The 20,061-nt window shown below is 40.3% G+C and overlaps 1 protein-coding gene across 4 annotated transcripts in view; it reads right to left on the bottom strand.

Moving 5' to 3' along the window:
* CREB5 (cAMP responsive element binding protein 5) overlaps nt 1–20,061 on the bottom strand; it is a 416,185-nt gene that overhangs the window by 96,464 nt on the left and 299,660 nt on the right. For all 4 annotated transcript variants that reach the window (XM_050783192.1, XM_050783193.1, XM_050783194.1 and 1 more), the window contains 2 exons: nt 9,501–9,627; nt 3,983–4,093 (listed from right to left, as the gene is read on the bottom strand). In XM_050783192.1, the coding sequence (XP_050639149.1) occupies nt 3,983–4,093; nt 9,501–9,627 (238 nt within the window). The remainder of the gene's footprint in view (nt 1–3,982; nt 4,094–9,500; nt 9,628–20,061) is intronic.

The raw sequence follows: 20,061 nt of genomic DNA, 5'->3' as shown, positions 1-20,061 counted from the left end.
GCTTTGTTATTGGAGTCTGAAACTTTAGTCTTTGCTAAGTGGTGTGTCACTGGGCCAGTTTTATTAACCGTTTGTAGCCTCAATTGCCTCAGCTGTAAAGTGGGGACAACAGGCCAGGCATGGCGGCTCATGCCTATAGTCCCAACACTTTGGGAAACTGAGGCAGGAGGATGTCCTGAGGCTAGGAATTTGAGACCAGTCTGGCCAACATAGTGAGATCCTGTCTCAACAAAAAAAAATTTTAAAAACTAGCTAGTCGCACACTTGTTATCCTAGCTACTCAGGAGGCTGAGGTGAAAGGATTGCTTCAGCTCAGGAATTCGAGGCTGCAGTGAGCCACAGCCATGCCACTGCACTCCAGCCAGGGTGACACAGTGAGATCCTGCCTCAAACAAACAAACAAACAGTAACAATATCTCTGTCGTGGGGCTGTACTGAGGAGAAAATCAGGTCGCACCTGTACATACCTTTTTCCTATTCTCATTCCTAGTATCAACACTCCCTAGCCTTCACTAACTCTGTCTAAACTTAAGGTGAAATCTGGGCAGAGTGGTCAGAGCCCTCCATCATTTTAATCAGTCGTATACAGTAGTAACCAACTCATAGATAATGAGACACAAGACAGGTGTATGGCCAAGTCTCCACCCCCAACCCCCACTGCTTATTTAGCTTCCAAATCGTTACTGGTTTCTTTAAAGTAAAAACAATAACTTGTTTCAAAGCTAAATAGAATTGGTCTAATTCCCATAAATAGAAATGAACACAAATCTACAGAACTCTGAGAACACCATAACCACATTACTACAGAATTATTTGCATGTTGCAGAGACTGGAAATGTGTCCCAGTATGGTTTGCATTTCCCCTACCCCCTCCTTTCCTCCTTTTCCCCTTTGAATGTTAAAAATGTCCACCAGGTATCTATCCAGTGAAATTCTTTCTAGCAGACCCCACTTTCATCTAAGACACACATTGCTCCCAGGAATCTAGAAGGAAGAGCCTATGATGTTGAGAGGTTAGAAAGACAGAAGGCTCTCAGAGCTCTGAGTCTCCTCTGACCTCCAAAAGAAATCCAATATGTGCATTGTGAAGCCATGTCTGTTGACTTAATTCTTCAGAAAATGAATCCATAAAATGAAATTATAATTAGCCAGAATTATGATAAAAATAGCTTGGACAGATGTGGCTACAGTACATTGATACTAATGGACATTAAATCAAAAGATTTGCACATGTGCTTCTTGATCTAGGCTGTCGTAGATTAATGCACTGGAGAGCTTGTTAAAGGCACTTGGTTTGCTTTGCGCTCACAATAGAAATTACTAATTTGGGGCAAAGAAAACAGATGCACTCTAATGGGCAATCACTAGTCAGAAAAATTCTAACAAAGTTGTGCATTTAAAGCAATCCTGTCTTAAACTTTTGTCCACTTCCAAGACCTCCAACTTTCGCCAGAGATTTAGGATAATGGCTTTTGTCTGTGGCCAACAGGGAGCTCGAAATGGACACTCTGACAGCACTGTCCCCAGGAGAATAAGTCTGCAGTGTTTTGGTGTGGGCAACACCTCCCTTGCAGCTCTCTGGTTACTTGTGTGCTCTGGGAACACACCCTGCAGAGTGCATTCATCACAATAGTCCATGTGTGACCTTTGGAAAAGTCCTTGAAAATAGTGAAACAAGAGTTTTAGTTGAAATCTGGAATCCATTCCAGTCTTACACAGGAAGAAAATGAGGCATAGAACAACAAAGCCCATAGTTCAGAGAAACCTGGGGAGGCTCTGGCTGACATTAAAATCGTGCAAGTTTTTTTTTTTTCCTTCACTACTTTGTATTTCATAAAAGCTTTTCATCTGAGCAGCCCAAAGCTGTTAGAAAATACTATATGGTTAGTATAGGGCAATAACTGATTTCTCCAGTAAAAACACAAGCATAATAAGAACAGAGATGCTGAGTGACATATTCAAATTCACTTAACACTTTTCCAGTGCTATTCTTTCAAACATAAGCAGCCAATGCTACCATTTTTCCCTTCAAATTGATGTATTGGCAGTAACAGGGGTAGAGGTGGGAGCTTGAGCAGAGAATAGTTGTACTCCCTAAGGCCCAACCCTGTGATAGAGTTAATTAGCTCAGATGCTGTGGACCTGGAAATATTCATTTTCTTAGAACATGAATCAGCCTTGTGGTGTGCTTACTCAGTAAATTTAACCCAACAAACATTTGTGGGGTAAAACTATTTTTATAAGTACGGACCAGTTCCCTTTGTTTCCAGCTGACATTATTCACTATTCATTTGCCAAATCATGTGATTTATTTCATACATATAAATGAGCATAAACCTATACCACCTTTGGAAGCATTTTCCTTCTTTGACAGCAAGAAGAGGAGAAGGACACTTTTGAGTCAAGCAGTGGCATAAAATCCAGTGAAAATCAATTGGCAGAGACATTCAGTTTGGAATTGTTTTAGAATCTACCTAACATCTATCTGGAAGGTCCCTCCAAAAGGTACAGACCCTGAAGCAGATAAGAAGATTCCGAAGTAAACCACAGGGAGTCACATCTCAGACACAGACCCTGAGCATTTATTCATATACATGAAGAACTTACATTTATTTTTCTTAAGTACCTTCACAGTTCATTTTTTCTTTTCTTTCTTTCTTTTTTTTTTAAACAAGATACATGGCATTACTTTGGTCTCCAAAACAGATGCCAGTTTGAACTTTATTCTGCCAGCAAGTATTTGGTTTGGCTCAGCAGGGCTCAAGTTGAAAAAATATTTGCCGATTCCAAAAAGATTTAACGAGCTTTGCTGCAGATGCTGGTGCCATTTGGCACATCACAGGGACTGTGGCATAGCAAAGAGAACTCTCTCGACCACAGATTTTATTTGCCCAAGGTAGCCAACACTGGGAGCTCAGTTGATTCCTTGGGTCAAGAAGCTGCAAGTCAAATGCGTGAAGTTTCCAAGAGAAAGTGACCAAAGCAGGCATGAGAAAACTCTTGCTGACACTAAAAAGGAAGTCACTGGGTCTGACTCCACCCTGCACAGGAATTGATGGCTAACTTTCAGAACTATCAACAACATCCTCACACCAACCATCAGATACAGTCTCTAATTCTGCCAGTCAGCAGACCAGATTAATCTCCAACTTCTAGCAAAAGCTATCCTTATCCAATATCAGATGCTAGAAAGTTTGCTGCAGTCTACTTTGTAGTCATGTGATACCTTATTAATTGTGGTAGGAGAATTAAACTTTATGTAAACTAAATGACCTATTTCAAGTAACGCCACTAAATATAATCACCAAGCTTACTTCATATTGCAAAGACAGACACGTATTGCATTGGTTTTGCTAATATTTGGTAGAATATAGATGCATAACTCTATCTGTGATTGGAAAGACTGACCTTACTGCAAACATACATCATATGTTAAAAATCACTGAAGATTTTCACCTGAAATCATGCCTTTCAGTAAGAGTTGCAAGAAAATAAGAGCTCTCATCCTTTCAAATCAATGTCACTTCTGACAATATAACAGAAAACACAAAACATTTTCATGTTTTGTGGGTGCTTAAGCATCAAGCTTCTGTCTTAACGAATATGGGGACAGGAAGAGTGGCATTGAAACTGTAACTACCTTGAAGAATGAGTAGTTTTGTATTATTTTTATTATTTCACATGTTGAGCAAACATATACATACTTGGGTATATCCTACCCCAACTTGTATGGATCTACCAAAACTCCTAAACGTTCCTTTCATTAACACCACATGCCAATCCAATGCTTGTTACATGATTATCTGACTCCAAGGCTCTGTAACAAATATCCTCAAAAAGAGGGGCAGTCTCTGCACTGCCTTTCATTCACCAAAACAAAGACGGAGCCCTCTACCTGGCTTAACTAAGATTTTGGAGTCAGAGTAAAAGTCAAAAGAAAAAGTCACAGAATAATGAAAGGGTGATTATAACTGTTACTTACCATTTTGGCTTCTGAATGCATTGGCTGGACCTGGGGAGAAGCACAGGGGTTGCTGAGATTTGGACCTTGTATCCCCATGATGCTGGAGTTCACTGACATTTGTCTCTCCATCTAAGAGAAAGGAAAGAAAAGAATTAGAAGTCTGCAAAAGGCAGTCTAGGTCATTAGACAAAGCTGTACTCTTTCTGTCCAATGGATCATTTAGTATTTCTTTGAAGAAATCCTGAGAAGCCCTATGGTTTGGTGTGTGGTAAGCAATGCCCTCCTGAGCCTTGAACTCAAGCACATCAAAGAATCATCCAAAGCCATGCTTCTATACACGGTGCCCCAGGCCAAAGAGAACTACATTGTCATGGCAGATCACTTTCAAATAAGATTACCAAATATTTCCACTTTTGTATATATTCCAACTACCACCAATAGTGCTTATTTTTGTGGATGCAAAGAATAATATATCCATACGAAAACTAAATGATCTATTTCAAGTAACTCCACTAAATATAATCACCAAGCTTACTTACTATGAAAGGATAAATAATATACCAAATGGTTAACTTGGGATATCTATGGCTTTTTTTTCTCTCTAAATTTTATACATTAAACATAAATCTTTTGGGCAGTCAAAATAATTAGTTAGAAGAGCAACACTCTCAGAGGTGGTGGGCCTTCCTGTCACCCTGGTTCCCAAACACAATCGTTATGATCCAGCCAGGCATTTGAGGTGCTGCCCAGTGCATCTCTTCTTCCTTGTTACCCTGTTACTCTATGCAGCCACAGTTTCAGGCCTGGCTTCATAGCAGGGCTAGGTCTTTGGGTAAGTGAAGAAAGCGGCCGAGGGTTTTGTATTTCACATGAATGGCTGCTCTCACATTGTCTTCCTGCTGGCCTGCCATTGTGTCTAAAATGAACATCGTTCAAATACCTGAATCGAGTTCTGGCATTTTAATCTCCAGGGTGCTCCTGTTAAGAAGTAAATACAGCAAAATGTCTACTTCCATCCAGGAAGGGTGTGCTTGATTAATAATGTTTTCCATTTGGTGGAAAATTAACACTTTTAAAAGAATAAGAATAAATCAAGTACACTTAATACTAAAATCACACAGAAAAGAATTAGACTTTCCTCAGGGGAACAAGAATAGATTCTTTAATGCAAGCGTGTTTCCATTTGCCATCGGATGGAAATGAAAACAATGATTGGTCATTTTAAGAAACCAGGTTTCTGCTTAAAGTTAGCCTAGGCAGTTTTGGAAAATACAGAGTTGCTTACTATTGGAGGTGTTCAAAGAGTGGAGGACTGAAATCTCATGAACGAGAGTGAAGCTTGATAGAGATCATTGAACTAAATGACCCTTAAACAAGTCTCTTCCCTTGTTGCGATTCCATGACTGCAATTTCTGTTGTGTCTGCCCCGGAGGCAGGGGTATAATTATGACATAAATCTGTGGGTTAGTAGAGGTGCTAGCTAAAAGCTTTCTCTCAATTGACTGGTAGCTACTCCCTGTGACAGTTAAGAGCCATCAGCCTTACCTTAGCCTGAATGAGCTGATCAGTCATCTGGCAGTGTACAGATGTGTGAAACTGTTTCAAGAGGACCTAATAAAGGTGAATTTTCTGTACATTTCCAAGCATTTCCGTACAACTTTGTGAGGCCTTGACAATTCAGTAAAATAAAATGTTCACTCCCACACACCCCTCCTAAATCTCTGAACAGCTACTCTAATTTTTAAAATTATTTTTATTGTGGTAAAACACAAATAACATAAAATTACCGTTTTAACCTTTTAAAAGTATCATTAGGTACATTAAATTCAGGGCCATTAAGTACATTCATGTACTGTAATTGTAAATCATGAAGAATTCAAGAGTTTCACTGCTTTAAAAAAATTCATGTTACTTTTATCTCCCCTTCCAGAGGCTGGTGGATGGGAGAGCTGGAATAGTATTTGACCCCTTATTCCGACTGGTGACCCTCTCAGAGAGGGAAATCGAATTCCAAAATAACTTTTGCTTCCAGTTTGCCAAAGAAGGATCTTTCAGGAGTACAGATAATTGTCCAGAGCCTTCCAAGCTACTAGTTATATAAAGAGGTAAGAGTAGCCTGCTCACAGCTTCTGGAATTGTAGTCAGCAATGCTTCCCACTTTTTGGAAAAGTTACAGTCTCTACCTAACCTGTGACTCACAAAATGCCAGTTTTAAACAGGCTGATTTACCTATTTAAAAGAAGTACATTTCCAACTTCATGACCGTTGTCTTACAGACCTAGAGTGTCAGCAAGAGCCTCTTCAAAATAAATATTTGGTGCTTTGGACTAATAAGGCTCTGTCTGCACCAGGAGCTTGACTTTAAGGAGTTGATTAGAATAAAAAGCCTAGAAGATGGGAGTGGCTTTGCTGAATTCTGGGCAACATTTGGCACTGCAGGTAAAATACCCGTGTAAAGGATTTCGCCTTCTGCACACACTGGAAAACAGGTGCTAGCATGTCTGTAGTTCAGTGAGGTTCTGTCATTATAAATGTGTGTTCATGCTTCCAAATTATTAAAGCATTTGAATTTCAAGATAAGAAATCACAACCCAGTGAACTCCTTGAGGGCAATGGCTGCCTTGTTGTTCATCCTGTCCCCAGCACCCAGCACAGTACTTGGCACACAGAGGTGCTCAGCAAGTTTGTGAAATGGATGAATGGGCAAATGGATGAAATAATACATCATTTTGTTTCACGCCTAGACTTCATAACATGTGTGGTCCAGCAGCAGGCACTACAAATCTGTGAAGATTCTTGTCCTCACTTATAGACACAGTCTTATCTTTTATACCCAGGGAATCATGGTCTTCCAGGGCAGAAGCTCTAGGGGAAGAGGCTCCCCTGTGACCAGGTTTGAAATACCCAATTTATAGTACAGGAACTGGTGACATGATAATAAGGAAGAAAGGGAGTAGGCTTCTAGGGCCTGGAACTCTTACGATATGCTTTTTAGAGATCTTAAGTTAATGTTTATTTGTTACATTCATGTCCCTCAAGACGAGGGCTTCTCAACCTCAGGCCTGTTGAATATTGGGCTAAATAATCCTTCATTATGGGGGCTGTCTTGTGCATTGCAGGATGTTCAGCAGCATCCCTGGCCTCTACCCACTAGGTGCCTGTACCTTCCCACTGACCCTGATTGTGACAACCAACAGAGTCTCCAGATATTGCCACATATCCCCTGGGGGACAAAATCACCCCCTAGGTGAGCATTGCTGCTCTAAACTGACACCTATTCCCATGGCAGCTGTACACATCAATGTCACAGGTTTGGGAGCTCTTGACCATGCAGCTGAACCTTTGCTGCTACTCTGAAGCACTAACAGGAGGTCAAGCTGTAGGAATAAATTGTGTGGTAGAAACTGGTTTCTCTGGGTCTTTTTAGCCTACGTGTCTCATCTTTGTCCCTGGGAATCGTGCACAGCTTAGCCAAATTAAAAAAAAAAAAAGTCTCAGCAGTGGTATTTTTCTGGGCAATGGGCAATGCATGGAAGTTCTAAAAAAATAGTTTTTGGATGGGAACAACTTAAAGCCTAAAAGAAGACAGCTCGTGATGGAAGTCTTCACATAATTGGTTGGGTTGAATAAAATGTGGGATAATTGCATTGATGGTGCTGTTTTCTTTCATCTAGAGGGGTCTAAGGAGAGCAACATAGCAACATAGGTAAAGTCAACCAACGTGATCTGTCCTCTGGCCCAATGTTGCAAAGACTGTTTCTAATCTGGACTACTCAGTATTTAGAGTGGGCAAGTCCATTTCTCTAGACTGAGTCTGCGGACCCTTCACCGTTCCCCTGCTTACACTTAGATAAATGAGCAAATTGCTCAACCTGGGATGATCTGAGCTACTCAGTGTCAATTGAGATGTGCGTTCCAGCCACAACTCTTCACTCACAAGCTGTGTGATATTAGACAACTACCTTTAACTTCTTCTTCAGCTTTTCATCTGTAAAATGAGTATATCAATAATTACTGCTACTGCATCCCCACAGGATTGCTGTGAGAATAAAATGAAATAACAATAGAAACAATTTCTTAAAATGCTAAGAGGCTTTGCAAGGCGTTGTTAATATTGTTGTGGGAAGGATTTTAATTGAGTTGTTATAGTGCCTCTAGGGCTTCTGAGAACTCCTGTGGCCCTGTGAACACACCAACCAACGTCACCAAAACACAATGCCAGGGAGGATGAAGAACAGGTACAGGGAAGAGGTCCATGGAAGGAGAGGAAGGTTTCTTCTGGAAAACTGGGTATCTCCCTTCTATGTTTATCTGCTATTAGTTTTTGTTTTTGTTTTTCGAGATGGAGTCTCACTCTATCACCCAGGCTAGAGTGCAGGGGCGCGATGTCGGCTCACTGTAACCTCTGCATCACGGGTTCAGGTGATTCTCCTGCCTCAGCCTCCTGAGTAGCTGGGACTACAGGTGCACGCCACCACACCCAGCTAAGTTTTGTATATTTAGTAGAGATGGGGTTTCACCATGTTGGTCAGGCTGGTCTCGATCTCCTGACCTTGTGATCTACCCGCCTTGGCCTCCCAAAGTGCTGGGATTACAGGCATGAGCCACCATGCCTGGCCTTATCCATTATTTTTATTGTTTGTCATTAGATAATGATTATGAGTCGAGACTCAGAAGTCAGAGTACCTGGATTTAAGTCCTAAATCCATCACCTGCTAGCTCTGTAAACCCAGCCAAGTTACTCAGCCCCTCTATACCTCAGTCTCCTTATCTGTAAAATAGGCATAGTAACAGTGTCTATCTCACAGGTTTGTTGTGAGAGGGAAAGGAGAGAGTGTGTGCATATCATATAGTAGTTAAGAGAGTGGGCTCTAGAGCCAGAATTCCAGGGTTCAAAACTCAGCCAGTTCAAAAGCAGTTCAAAACTGCTTCTTAGCTGAGCAAGTTACTTGCCTTTCTTTCCTCATTCAAAAAGTGGGAACAGTAATACACCCCCTTTGTAAAATTGTTTTGTGTGTTGACAAAGTGCTTGGATGTGACTAGCATACAGTAAACACTCAATAAATACTGCTAGCATGATTAACAGAACAACAGAACATGATATGCATAAATGTATGTTAGCAGCTATTATGTATCATCGTTGTTATTGTTATTATTATAGTTATTACCCTGAGTCCTGGTGAGACCACTCACTGGCAATTTAAGGACACTCTGTATACAACCCAAACTGTAGACTTTGGAATAGATACGAAACAGCATCTCCCTGAACAAATTCCATTCCCTGGGTGTCACAGGCCCACTTGTCACCACGGGACCATATCTCATCGCAAAGCACTGAAGGGTGGGGAAGCCAACACAATGCCTGGGGATGGGCAACTGGGCCCTCAAAGCAAACTGGCACACAGCTCAACCCTCCATTCAGAAGCAGTCGCCTTCTTTCCCATCAGCTTGGATCTCAGAGTTTCCTTTGCCCTTTCAAGAGTGGCAAACCTCAGTGCAAGTGACAAGCTATTGTGAGACACATAGAAACACTTACTGGCATCAAGACGGCGGAAGATCCTGGCATTGTGGGGTTGGGCAGGGTCCCAGGCATGGAGGCTGGCATGGGCTGTCTCTGTCTGTTGTGGAGATGTAGCAGAGAAGATAGAGAGCCTGGGACAGGCCTGGGACAAAGAAAAAAAACAAACATGATTCCTGGTGCCCTGGGCCTGTTTCCCCAGTGTCCAGAACAGCGGGGACAACAATGTCACATGTGCAGCAGATCAGATCCACTGATGGGAGAGTCACATAATTGAGGATATTAGGGAAATAATAACAAATAAAACACAAGCCTGGCTTCCTTTGCTGCTTCCTAGTTAATATATCAAATTCCACTTCATTTCCTGACCTCTGTTATCTAACTGATGTTCAATAGGAACAAGCCAATAAGTCTCCTAAACTCTCGCATCTTAGGGAAAGAACTTGGTGGTGAAATTCTTTGTTTACTCAGAAATCTCAGCCCTCTGAAGTGTCTTAGAGCCTGAGATCTGCGTACATTTATTTTAGCCACACTCTCCCACACCTCTGCCTGGAAGCCTGCCTGGCTTTGCTCTGGAAACACTTTCGCTCTCTGGATTTGCAGAGCAAACTTCATTCATGAATTCTCCACAGAAATCTGTTTTGACTCTTTCATCGTTCTCCACCGTGAATGGAAAAAAACAAACCAAAGAAGCTGGATCCCGGGGCGGCAGCACAGCTGGCCTTTCTCAGAGCGAGTCCGGAGCCTAGCCTCCAATTACCAGCCTCTCATTTCATAATAATGTGAGGTGTTAGGCTGTTTCACAGAAACTGATTTGGGCCTGACCTACAAGACTTGGGTAAGCACTCCTCGGGGGAGTATTGTACATAGTTTGAGCTTTTGCTTCAATTTGCCAGAAAAAAAATTTAAGGGCCTTAAATTGATTTAATGAGCCAGAGAATGTGGAGCTGAGGGAAAAAGGGAATTATTTGTGTTTATTAAAAATGGCAAACAAGTGACCTCTCCACATAAATTCTCAATCTCCTCACGCTTTTGCTCTAGGGAGCTGTATAAATGTCAAATCATTAAATTAAAGACCTAACAACAAACAAACAAAACAAAACAAACAAACAAAAACCTCCCAGGACCTCTGAGTCTTCCATGTTAAACAACCTATCCCGAAAGTTATGCTAGAAACTAGTGCTTCCAGAATGAATGCATTCTGTTAAGAGAGAGAGAACAACACACACACACACACACACACACACACACACACACACACACACACACACACGGGGAGAGAGAGAGAGAGAGAGAGACAGAGAGAGGCTCCCTCGTGCTAAGTGCTGGGCAAAGGTTGCAGACAGAGATGTTCTGGGTAGGACAATGCTTTCCTGTGCTTCTGAAGACAGCCCTGTCTAGTACCCTCAACTAGAGTAGGAGAAGGAGCTGCTTCCCCGGAGTTCCTTTGACTCCCATGAAAAGTGGAAGATTGAGGTGGGGGAGAGAATGCCAACATATTCTTCCTTCACATGCCTATTACAATTTCAAAGAAGATAAAGTTTTCCACTCTCTTTGCCCAAGAGCTCTTTTGGAAATAGAGCTAACCACCAGAGTCACACATCATAGAACGATTAGTCATTAATCAGTCAAGATTTATGATCAGTTTAGAAAGGTGTATATATGAAAATATAAAAGAATATAAAGAGTTTGAGACCAGCCTGGCCAACATCATGAAACACCATCTCTACTAAAAACACAAAAATTAGCTGGGCGTGGTGGCACATGTCTGTAATCTCAGCTACTTGAGAGGCTGAGGCTGGAGAATTGAGCTGAGAATCCACCACTGCACTCCAGCCTGGGCCACAAGGCGAGACTCTATCTCAAAAAAAAAAAAAAAAAAAAAAAAAAAAAGAATATAAAGCCTTTCCACAGAGGTTATGCAGATGTACACAAATTACACCCAGTTTTATTAGTAGAATGTGTATGTGAGGAGATACACAGAGAAGCTAATGGAAGCAGCTTGTAACGATGATGAGTGCTTTCGGATAAGCAGATGAAGTGCTATGGGTGTTTCTTGACATGTACTCTTGGACCTCTGGAGTATAGATTGACAATAACGACTAAGAGGGCCTTTGAAGGTTCTTTGGCTTTTACAGATCTAGAAGACTGCTGGTTTCAATTGCTCCAAAATACTATGGCAGGTTGTGCCTTCACTAGGTCTTAAAGTCTCCTTCAGAGGTGGATAGACCGAGTCAGTTCGGTATAGGATGTGGTTTAGTCAACCAAATTTGTCGATATCCTCCAGTCTTAATGTTTTGTCTGGAAAATTTACTGAATAGAAAATAGTAGAATATCAAAGTATATAATGTTTAATAATGGTCAGTTCTTCTAAATCCAAGATAAATAATCCAAACTCCCTACCTCCATAATGAGAAAGATTCATTGAGAGGACCCCAACATACAGCTAATCATCCATCTATATATCCATCTCAATAGATGTACACAATACATCTATACACACATACAGCCTTTTACCATATGTTTGTATTCCTAGTCACCAGAGGGGAATGTTTTGAGTATAGACAGTTAGGAACAAGTAAAAATATTATAGCAAAGACAGCTAAAAACATTTTTTTATTATGTTGGTTTACAATATCATGCTCATGGGACAACGGGCAACATACTATCATCATTTACATTCTGTCTCCAGTGGGACATACGAAAAATAATAGTGTTCATTAGGATTTTTTTGAGGCGTTCTTTTTCAAAAAGAAATCAGGGGATCTCTCTGAACCTATTCTGGTTCAGGGGATTGCCCATTTAAAAAAATAAAAATTAAAAAAATTAGAGAAAAAAATTAATTAAACAACTTAATGGTTATGCAAATGGGGATGCAAAAGTAATTACATTTAAAATGAGTTTTTATTCTTCCTGAAACCATGGAAAACTCTCAGTTATATAAATAGTTTGGGAATGGTATGTTTCATTTAATTCAGTGTTCTTATTAGGTAAGTTATTTCTACACTTTGTAGAGACCTACCAGATTTTAAAATATCAAGTACTTCCTCATTAAGATAGCCTTTCAGGGTACTAGATTCTCTTGGGATTATAATAATAATTTCCTAATGATACTGATCAGGCTAATTAGTGATGTATAGAAGGGAAAGGATTATTTGCGACCTCTGTATGTTTGGATTCTGAATAATTTTGAGCTTAGAGTGTTCTACACAGATTCCATAAATTATTTCCCCACCCCCCCACCTACCAAACCAACAGAATTTTCTCTCCATTTCTTGCTTGAATTTTTAAAACTACAAAACCTGAAAAAAGTAAATAAAATGACCTGTGCCTACCCATCACTAGGTATATAAAGGACTAGACTGAGGCATGTAGCTACGTAGCTAGGTCCAAGAAACAATCATTTGTCCAGAATGCTCATATCGTTAAAGTAAGCATGGCACTGGAATAATTGCATTGTCTAATTCCCTTTGTGTATATTGAAATTAGGATTATTATTTAATACATTATACTTGCATAAAACTTTTTCTATTGCACTTAAATAACGTTTCTTATTTTTTAAGGTATTTTATTGTCCCTCACTTCATGTGCCCTGAAACAATGCAGTGAGGTAGTTAGGTCATATTCTTCCCATTTAAGTCAGGAGTATGCTGAATTCAGAGACATTTAAATTTTCCCAAGGTCACATGGGTCATGAACGGGAATGGGGCTTATACTCAACTTGCAGTATAGGGCTTCCCCCATCACACCTGGATGGCTCCCATAACTACGTTATTATTGATTTTTTATGCTAAAAAATTCACAGTTCATTTCCTTTGATATTCACACTGCTCCCTGGACTTTCTATAAAGTAGTAAAATCCTGTAATACTGCTAACGTGAGAATTCACTCATCCACATGAAATTACATTTTCTTCCTTGAAAACAAAACAAAACAAAACTTCCCAAACAACACATCAGTTAGACTCTGAAAATAATATGGCAAATTGCAGTAAAGTTGTGAAAACAAAGACCCAACAGTCCTTCTCCAGTGCAGGCTTGTTGCCATGAGCTAATAATTCCAGACTTTGTGCAGGCCAAGCCTCCCTTTTAATAACCATATGCCTCTAGGTAAAGTATTCCTACTAAAAATTATTGAGGCATGGAACAAGGTAAGATGTGTGAGCTCATGTTGGATTGTTCAATTACTAAACTGAGTCCTGCAGCATTAAGAGTTTTCCAACTTGACAGATTATTCCTCTTTCTACACTTGTATAAACATACTGCTTACGGTTGAAATCTATGTAAGCTTTTCTTTCAATTAAAATGTCAAGGATGACAGACTGTGTTTTCACTGTCCTTAGCAGAATGATAGGCACCGCAGCGAGAGATTTCATGTCCTCACTTTCCCCCCGAAGGATGTTTTCCTGTCTAGGGGTGTCTGAAAAGTCAGAACTGTGTCTACAGGTCTTCTTTGCCCTGGGGTAAGCCTATCCTCAGGCCAGTGCTTTGGTCTGGAAGGTGCGCAGGGGTTTCTCCACCCTGCTCTCCTTTCTCAGGTCTTCAGAAGATCTGTGGCACACTAGGACTATCTGTTACACTCTCAGGACAGACAGATCTGCCACATATGTGGCCAGGCAAAGGAAAGAGGGTCAATAATGAAAAGAAAGTAGGTTAGAAGATGGGAAGATATTGATCTTCCCATTTTCTTTTAATGAGTATCAAAAGTAGACCATAGGCTGGGTGCAGCAGCTCATGCCTGTAATCCAGAACTTTGGGAGGCAGAGCCGGGTGGACCACTTGAGCCCAGGAGTTCAAGACCAGCGTAGGTAACATGGAAAAACTCTGTCTCTATAAAAGGAAAAATATACAGAAACTAGCCAGGCATGGTGGTGCTTGGAGGCTGAGGTAAGAGGATCACTTGAGCGCAGGAGGTAGAGGTGGCAGTGAGCCGAGATCACACCATTGCACTCCAATCTGGGAACCTGGGCATCACAGTGAGACTCTACCTCCAAAAAAAAAAAAAAAAAGCAGACCATAGATATGGAAGAAATCTTGAAAAAAATTTTAATAATAACATAAAGACTTGGTGGAGAATAGAATTAAAAAGCAAAAAGCTTCAGGGAGCAGGAGGATATCCAGATGTCATTGTTATTAAAGTTACTGACTGGGGGAAAAGACTCGTAACTTTCAGGCTCTCCATTTCATCATCTTCTAATGAACAGATACGCCTATAGGCTATCTCAAAGGCTCTTGAAGCTCTAAAATTCAGATTTCAGGCCTTGAAAATAAGATGTTCTTAATCCAACTAGATTATGACTTCCATCATGATAAGGGTATCATGCACTGCTCACTGCAGCATCCACAGTGCTTAACCCAGCATCTGGCACACAGTAGGTGGTCAGTGTCTTCATTCAGTGAAATCAAGCTGGTCCAGCATTTAGTTCTTCATATCAAAATTGCACTTAAAACACGACTAAACCCCAAATAGAAGGTGTTCCTAAAAATTAAGAGAAGTTGATTAAAAAGGCTTTACATTCCATGGAATTCATACTTCTTTCTCACTTAAATACAACAAAATTTCACACACAGACCACAAAAAGAGTATTTGCTCATTGTACTTGTATTTGCTTACGCAAAGAAATGGTGCTTCTGGTCAGGTGAGGTGGCTCACGCCTTAATCCTACCATTTTGGGAGGCTGAGGTGGGCGGATGGTTTGAGCTCAGGAGTTCGAAACCACCCTGGACAACATGGCAAAACCCCATCTCTACAAAAAAATAGAAAAACTAGCCAGGCATAGTCCCAGCTACTTAGGAGACAGAGGTGAGAGGATCACTTGAGACTGGGAGGTCGAGGATGCAGTGAGATGAGATCTTGCCACTGCACTCCAGCTTGGGCAACAGAGTGAGACTTTATCTTAAATAAATAAATAAATAAATAAGTAAATAAGTAAATAAATAGATGTTTTAAATGTGTGCTTCTTTTGGAACTTCTTAAATGAAGTCTTGTAGCCTAATTTGGCAAACTATTTTTTGTTTTGTTTTGTTTGTTTGTTTTTGGTCTGGGATAGGAGACTGAAATGCTAAAGAGAGGAATACAAACTCTTAAATCTTAAGAGGTGGCAATTACTAATGCAAAATGCTTATTCCTCATTCTTCTCCAAAGTGGAATCTAAAAATTTCTATTTTTGGCCGGGTGCAGCAGTTCACACCTGTAATCCCAGCACTTGGGGAGGACGAGATGGGTGGATTGCTTGAGGTCAGGAGTTTGAGACCAGTCTGGCCAACATGGTGAAACCCCATCTCTACTAAAAATACAAAAATTAGCCGGATGTGATGGTGGGCACCTGTCATCTCAGCTACTCGGGAGGCTGAGGCACAAGTCACTGGAACCCAAGAGGCAGAGGCTGCAGTGAGCTGAGATCATACCGTGGCACTCCAGCCTGGGTGACAGAGTGAGATTCCATTTCAGTAAATAGCTGGGATTACAGGCGTGCACCACTATGCCAGGCTAATTTTTCTATTTTTAGTAGAGACGGGGTTTCACCATGTTGGCCAGGCTGGTCTTGAACTCTTGACCTCAAGGGATTCGCCTGCCTCGGCCTCCCAAAGTGCTGGGATCACAGGTCTATTTTCATAAAGAAAGAAAACTGTTAGAATAATCAAGTAGAAGGTTAAATAGAAAGACAATATACTTAGCTTCCTTGGCGGGTAATAATTACATTGTAAAATGCAGTGATGTGTAAAGTGAAGGACATGGGCCAGACTACCAAGGTTGGAATCCTAGTTCTATCACTTACCAGCTGTGTGACCTTGGGCAAAATTACTTGTCCTCTCTGTGCCTCAGTTTCCTCAACTATAAAAATGGAAATCATAGAGATATTTATCTCATGATACTAAATGAGCTGTTGAATATACTGAGTTATTTTTGTTATTATTATTCTGAAATGTTGATCTAACAGCAGATTAATCACCATACTACAATCAAAAAATTATGGCTTGCTCTGAAACACCAAGCTTTAGCTTTAAAGAACCACAGTCCAACAAATGTAAAATGCCCAACACTGGCTGCATGTAAGATATTTCTTTAAAAATCCATCAACTTTAGATTTCCAAACCCTTCTACAGACGCAAATGAACTTCTCTCACCCACAACTTTACAGAATTTCAAAATGACTTCACACTATTTCTCAGAAAAAGCCCTTGAAAATATTTCCTCAAAATGGAACAAAACTAATTCCCCAGTATCTTGTTTTTCCTAAAAACAATGACAAAAATTGGGAACACAGAAGCAAGAATTAGGAACACAAGAAAGCTGCCTGACCCATATTTTTAAAAGACATCTTATTACCCATATCTTTTTGTGAATGAGCTCATGCTCTGAACCAAATCTTACCATCAAGCTCCTAAAGATAGACAGCAGATATAATATTTCCCCTTTTAACAAATGACACAAAGAAGTAGAAATATTTAGCCCTAGAAAAGGCATCAAAATGCCAGCAGACTCAATTAAAACATGTATTCTCTCTTTCCAAGCTTTCCTAGGCTCAAGGGAGGGCTGCTGGCGGAAGATCTGGGATTTCCCCATCTGCTTTTCTTTTGGTGACACAGAATGTTGAGTGTGCAGGAAGAGAATTTTGCCCTTGTATCTGTAGCCTATTCTCTGCCTCTTCCCTAGCCCCTATCCTGTCCTAAAACAGTCACTGTCAAACAGCGAATGCTCTAGCTTATCAGGGAGAACAGTAAGCCCACCTCCCTGTGACACAACATGACAAGCTCCAAGACCTTGCACCATTGGGCTTCTGACTACCTCTCTCGCTCCTTGCTCTGGGCTTGGTATACCTGCCATAGTGATTTCCTTTCACCTTCATGGAAGCACCATCTGTCTTCCTGCCACAAAGCCTGACATATGTAATCTTCACCACCTTCTCTGGGCAACCACATCAGACTGGAGCCCTTTCTCGAGTGCTCTCAGTATACCCTGTACATTTCTCTAGGAACATTTGTCACTATTCAATCAATGAATCAATCAGTCATCAGAGATCAATTAAACAACAAATATGTGTCAGGCTTTGTGCACTCTCTCATTTTAGAAAAGAAAACTGGTTTGGCCAGTTAGATCATTTAATTAATAATTTAGTTACAAATTTCCAATTGGTGTATATATAATGATAAATTAAATGTGTTCTGTAGGCTCTTAGAATGTATCATCTCAGCTTCCTGATTGTAATTCATCAATGATTTTTGTTTAATTTTTAAAGATGGGGTCTTGCTATGGTGCCCAGGTGGGTTTAAAACTCCTGGGAGCAAGAAGTCCTTCTGCCTCAGCCTCCCAAGTAGCTGGGACTGCAGGCACTCACCATAGCATCTAGCAATTCATTAATTTTGAGTAATTTTTTAAAGTGTCTCTTCTCCCAACTAGACAATAAACTTCATGAGTCTGATATTATGTCTACCTGTTTACCGCAGCAGATATTTCTGAAACTTAAGAGAGTACATGGTACCTAGTAGGTGCTTAATAAATATGTCTTTTATTAATGAAAACATAAATATCAAGAATCACTCTAACAACGGACAGTCCAGGAATCATGTTCGGTAGATATCTTCACTTACTAATAAGAATAAATTAACTGATTTACAAGTCATAAGTGAAACTCCATTTTACATTAACAGCTTAATACAACTCATTTCTGTTCTTGAAAAGCATAAAAGGTAATGTGTAGTTTTTATCAGCACCCCTTAAACTCAAGCTTTTAGATGAGTTCTAGACCCATTTGTTTTCACATCAATTAAATCAATTTCCACTTGAAATTATATTTTAGGCATTTCATAAGAAAAGGCCAAGGATAATTCAGGAACACTCATCTGTCTCCAATCTACACTATGTTTTAAAAATTGGATGCCTGCCCTGCAATAAGGTTGTACTTTAGAATGCTCAAAGCTCTGCACAAGGAGGCACCAGTTACACCCACACTGTGGTCAACTAAACATCTCATTTTTGCTTTGCATGGACTTACCGATATTGACAAGGGCACTTTTGGATCATTATCACCAGGGTGTTGGAAATTAACTTTACCACACGAGGTAAATTTGGGCCTCCTTTTTATCAATTTGGTACTACTGATGCCTTTATTTTATGGATGTAGTATCTGTTGTTTTGGAAATAACTTCTTCTTCTTCTTCTTTTTTTTTTTTTTTTTTTTTTTTTTAAAAAAAGCCTGGCTTCACGAAAGCCAATGGTAGTAATAAAACATAATACAGCTAACAGATCTGCATCCTGCTGGAGCCTTTGCCTTGTTTTATAGCATATACACTGCATCTACTTAGGCGGAGGAGATGTTTACTAGGGCTTTCAAGCGTTTTAAACACAGAGAGCAGTAATAGGAGGGGAGATCCGAATTTATGATCATTCTGTTAAGACTATTAAAGCAACCTCTTTTTGGCTTCTTTAGTGACTGATTTCTGCACCATTAATCTGAATTAGTCATGCAGTCAGCTTGATTCATTTATTAACCAAAAACATGGCTGGATTGGTTTCTAATGTACTATTGTCAAAAAAAAAAAAAAAATTCCATCTTCAAAATCTGATTTTTTTTCCTTACAAAGAGCAAAAAGCTTTTTATAAAGACCTTTCATTAAAGACTCTAAATGCCTGAACAGTTGGCTTTACCCATAGGTCAGACTTACAGACATGAAGAGATGGCTTTTCAATCAGCCAATAACTTCTCAGTTGCATCAATTATTCATAAAGTTACACTTAGAAAAGGCAAGTAAATGCAGATCAAAAGATGAAATGCAAGATGATTTTGAACGCAGCTTAAACAAGTGCTGTATGTCTGATTATTTGGGAAAAAATATCCTCAGAAAGACATCTCTCAGTTACATTTCTTTCTGTTGTGAGTTGTTAAAAAGATTCCTCCTTGCCTCATAAGGACAAATAAGTAGCCCTCTGATTATGAGTCTTGTCATTTACATGTGATTGCTGCTTGCATTCATTCACCATAAATGAATAATTCATGAAAACATTCACTGGCACACTTGCCTGGGTATTCTGTAGAGGCAGAGAGTTCCCTGAGCTCAGGGCCACATGGAGAGCCCCACCCCCATTCTGAGCTCTAAGTCAGCAATTCTGTTTAGGTTTGAGCTTGTCGGTTAGTGTATTTTAATGAATAATCTGTGGCGGAATCCACACCTCACACAATCCTCCAATATCTGTATTCCAAACAGATGATGGAATTTTGAAGCCAAATGACAATAGCTCCAGCAGCAAGAGACTTCCATGAAAACAGAACTCTTGTAAAGATCTATTGGATCTTCCGGGCAGCCTCTGCTTATCCGGTGCCTCCTGCAAGGCTCTTCAATTCACTGCTGCCCTCACTCGTGCTTATTTCACCCTTTCGCGAATCTCAAGGCAGGGTCTCTTAGGCAGTTTTCAAATACCTCTCCTGGGAGACCAAATTTATGACACCCTCCACCCAGCCACTCGCCGGGATTATTTCAGCTCTTTAAAAGGCAGCGCTAGAATTTATTAGCTCCACGATACATTGGCAGGGGAGGGATGTGTCAGTGGCCCAGAGGGAGTGGTTTTCAGCAGCTGTGAC

The sequence above is a fragment of the Macaca thibetana genome, chromosome 3 (assembly GCF_024542745.1).
Source record: "Macaca thibetana thibetana isolate TM-01 chromosome 3, ASM2454274v1, whole genome shotgun sequence".
Lineage (NCBI taxonomy): Eukaryota > Metazoa > Chordata > Mammalia > Primates > Cercopithecidae > Macaca > Macaca thibetana.
Note: the sequence above shows the minus strand (reverse complement) of the source record. Positions and strands in the feature narration are given on the sequence as shown.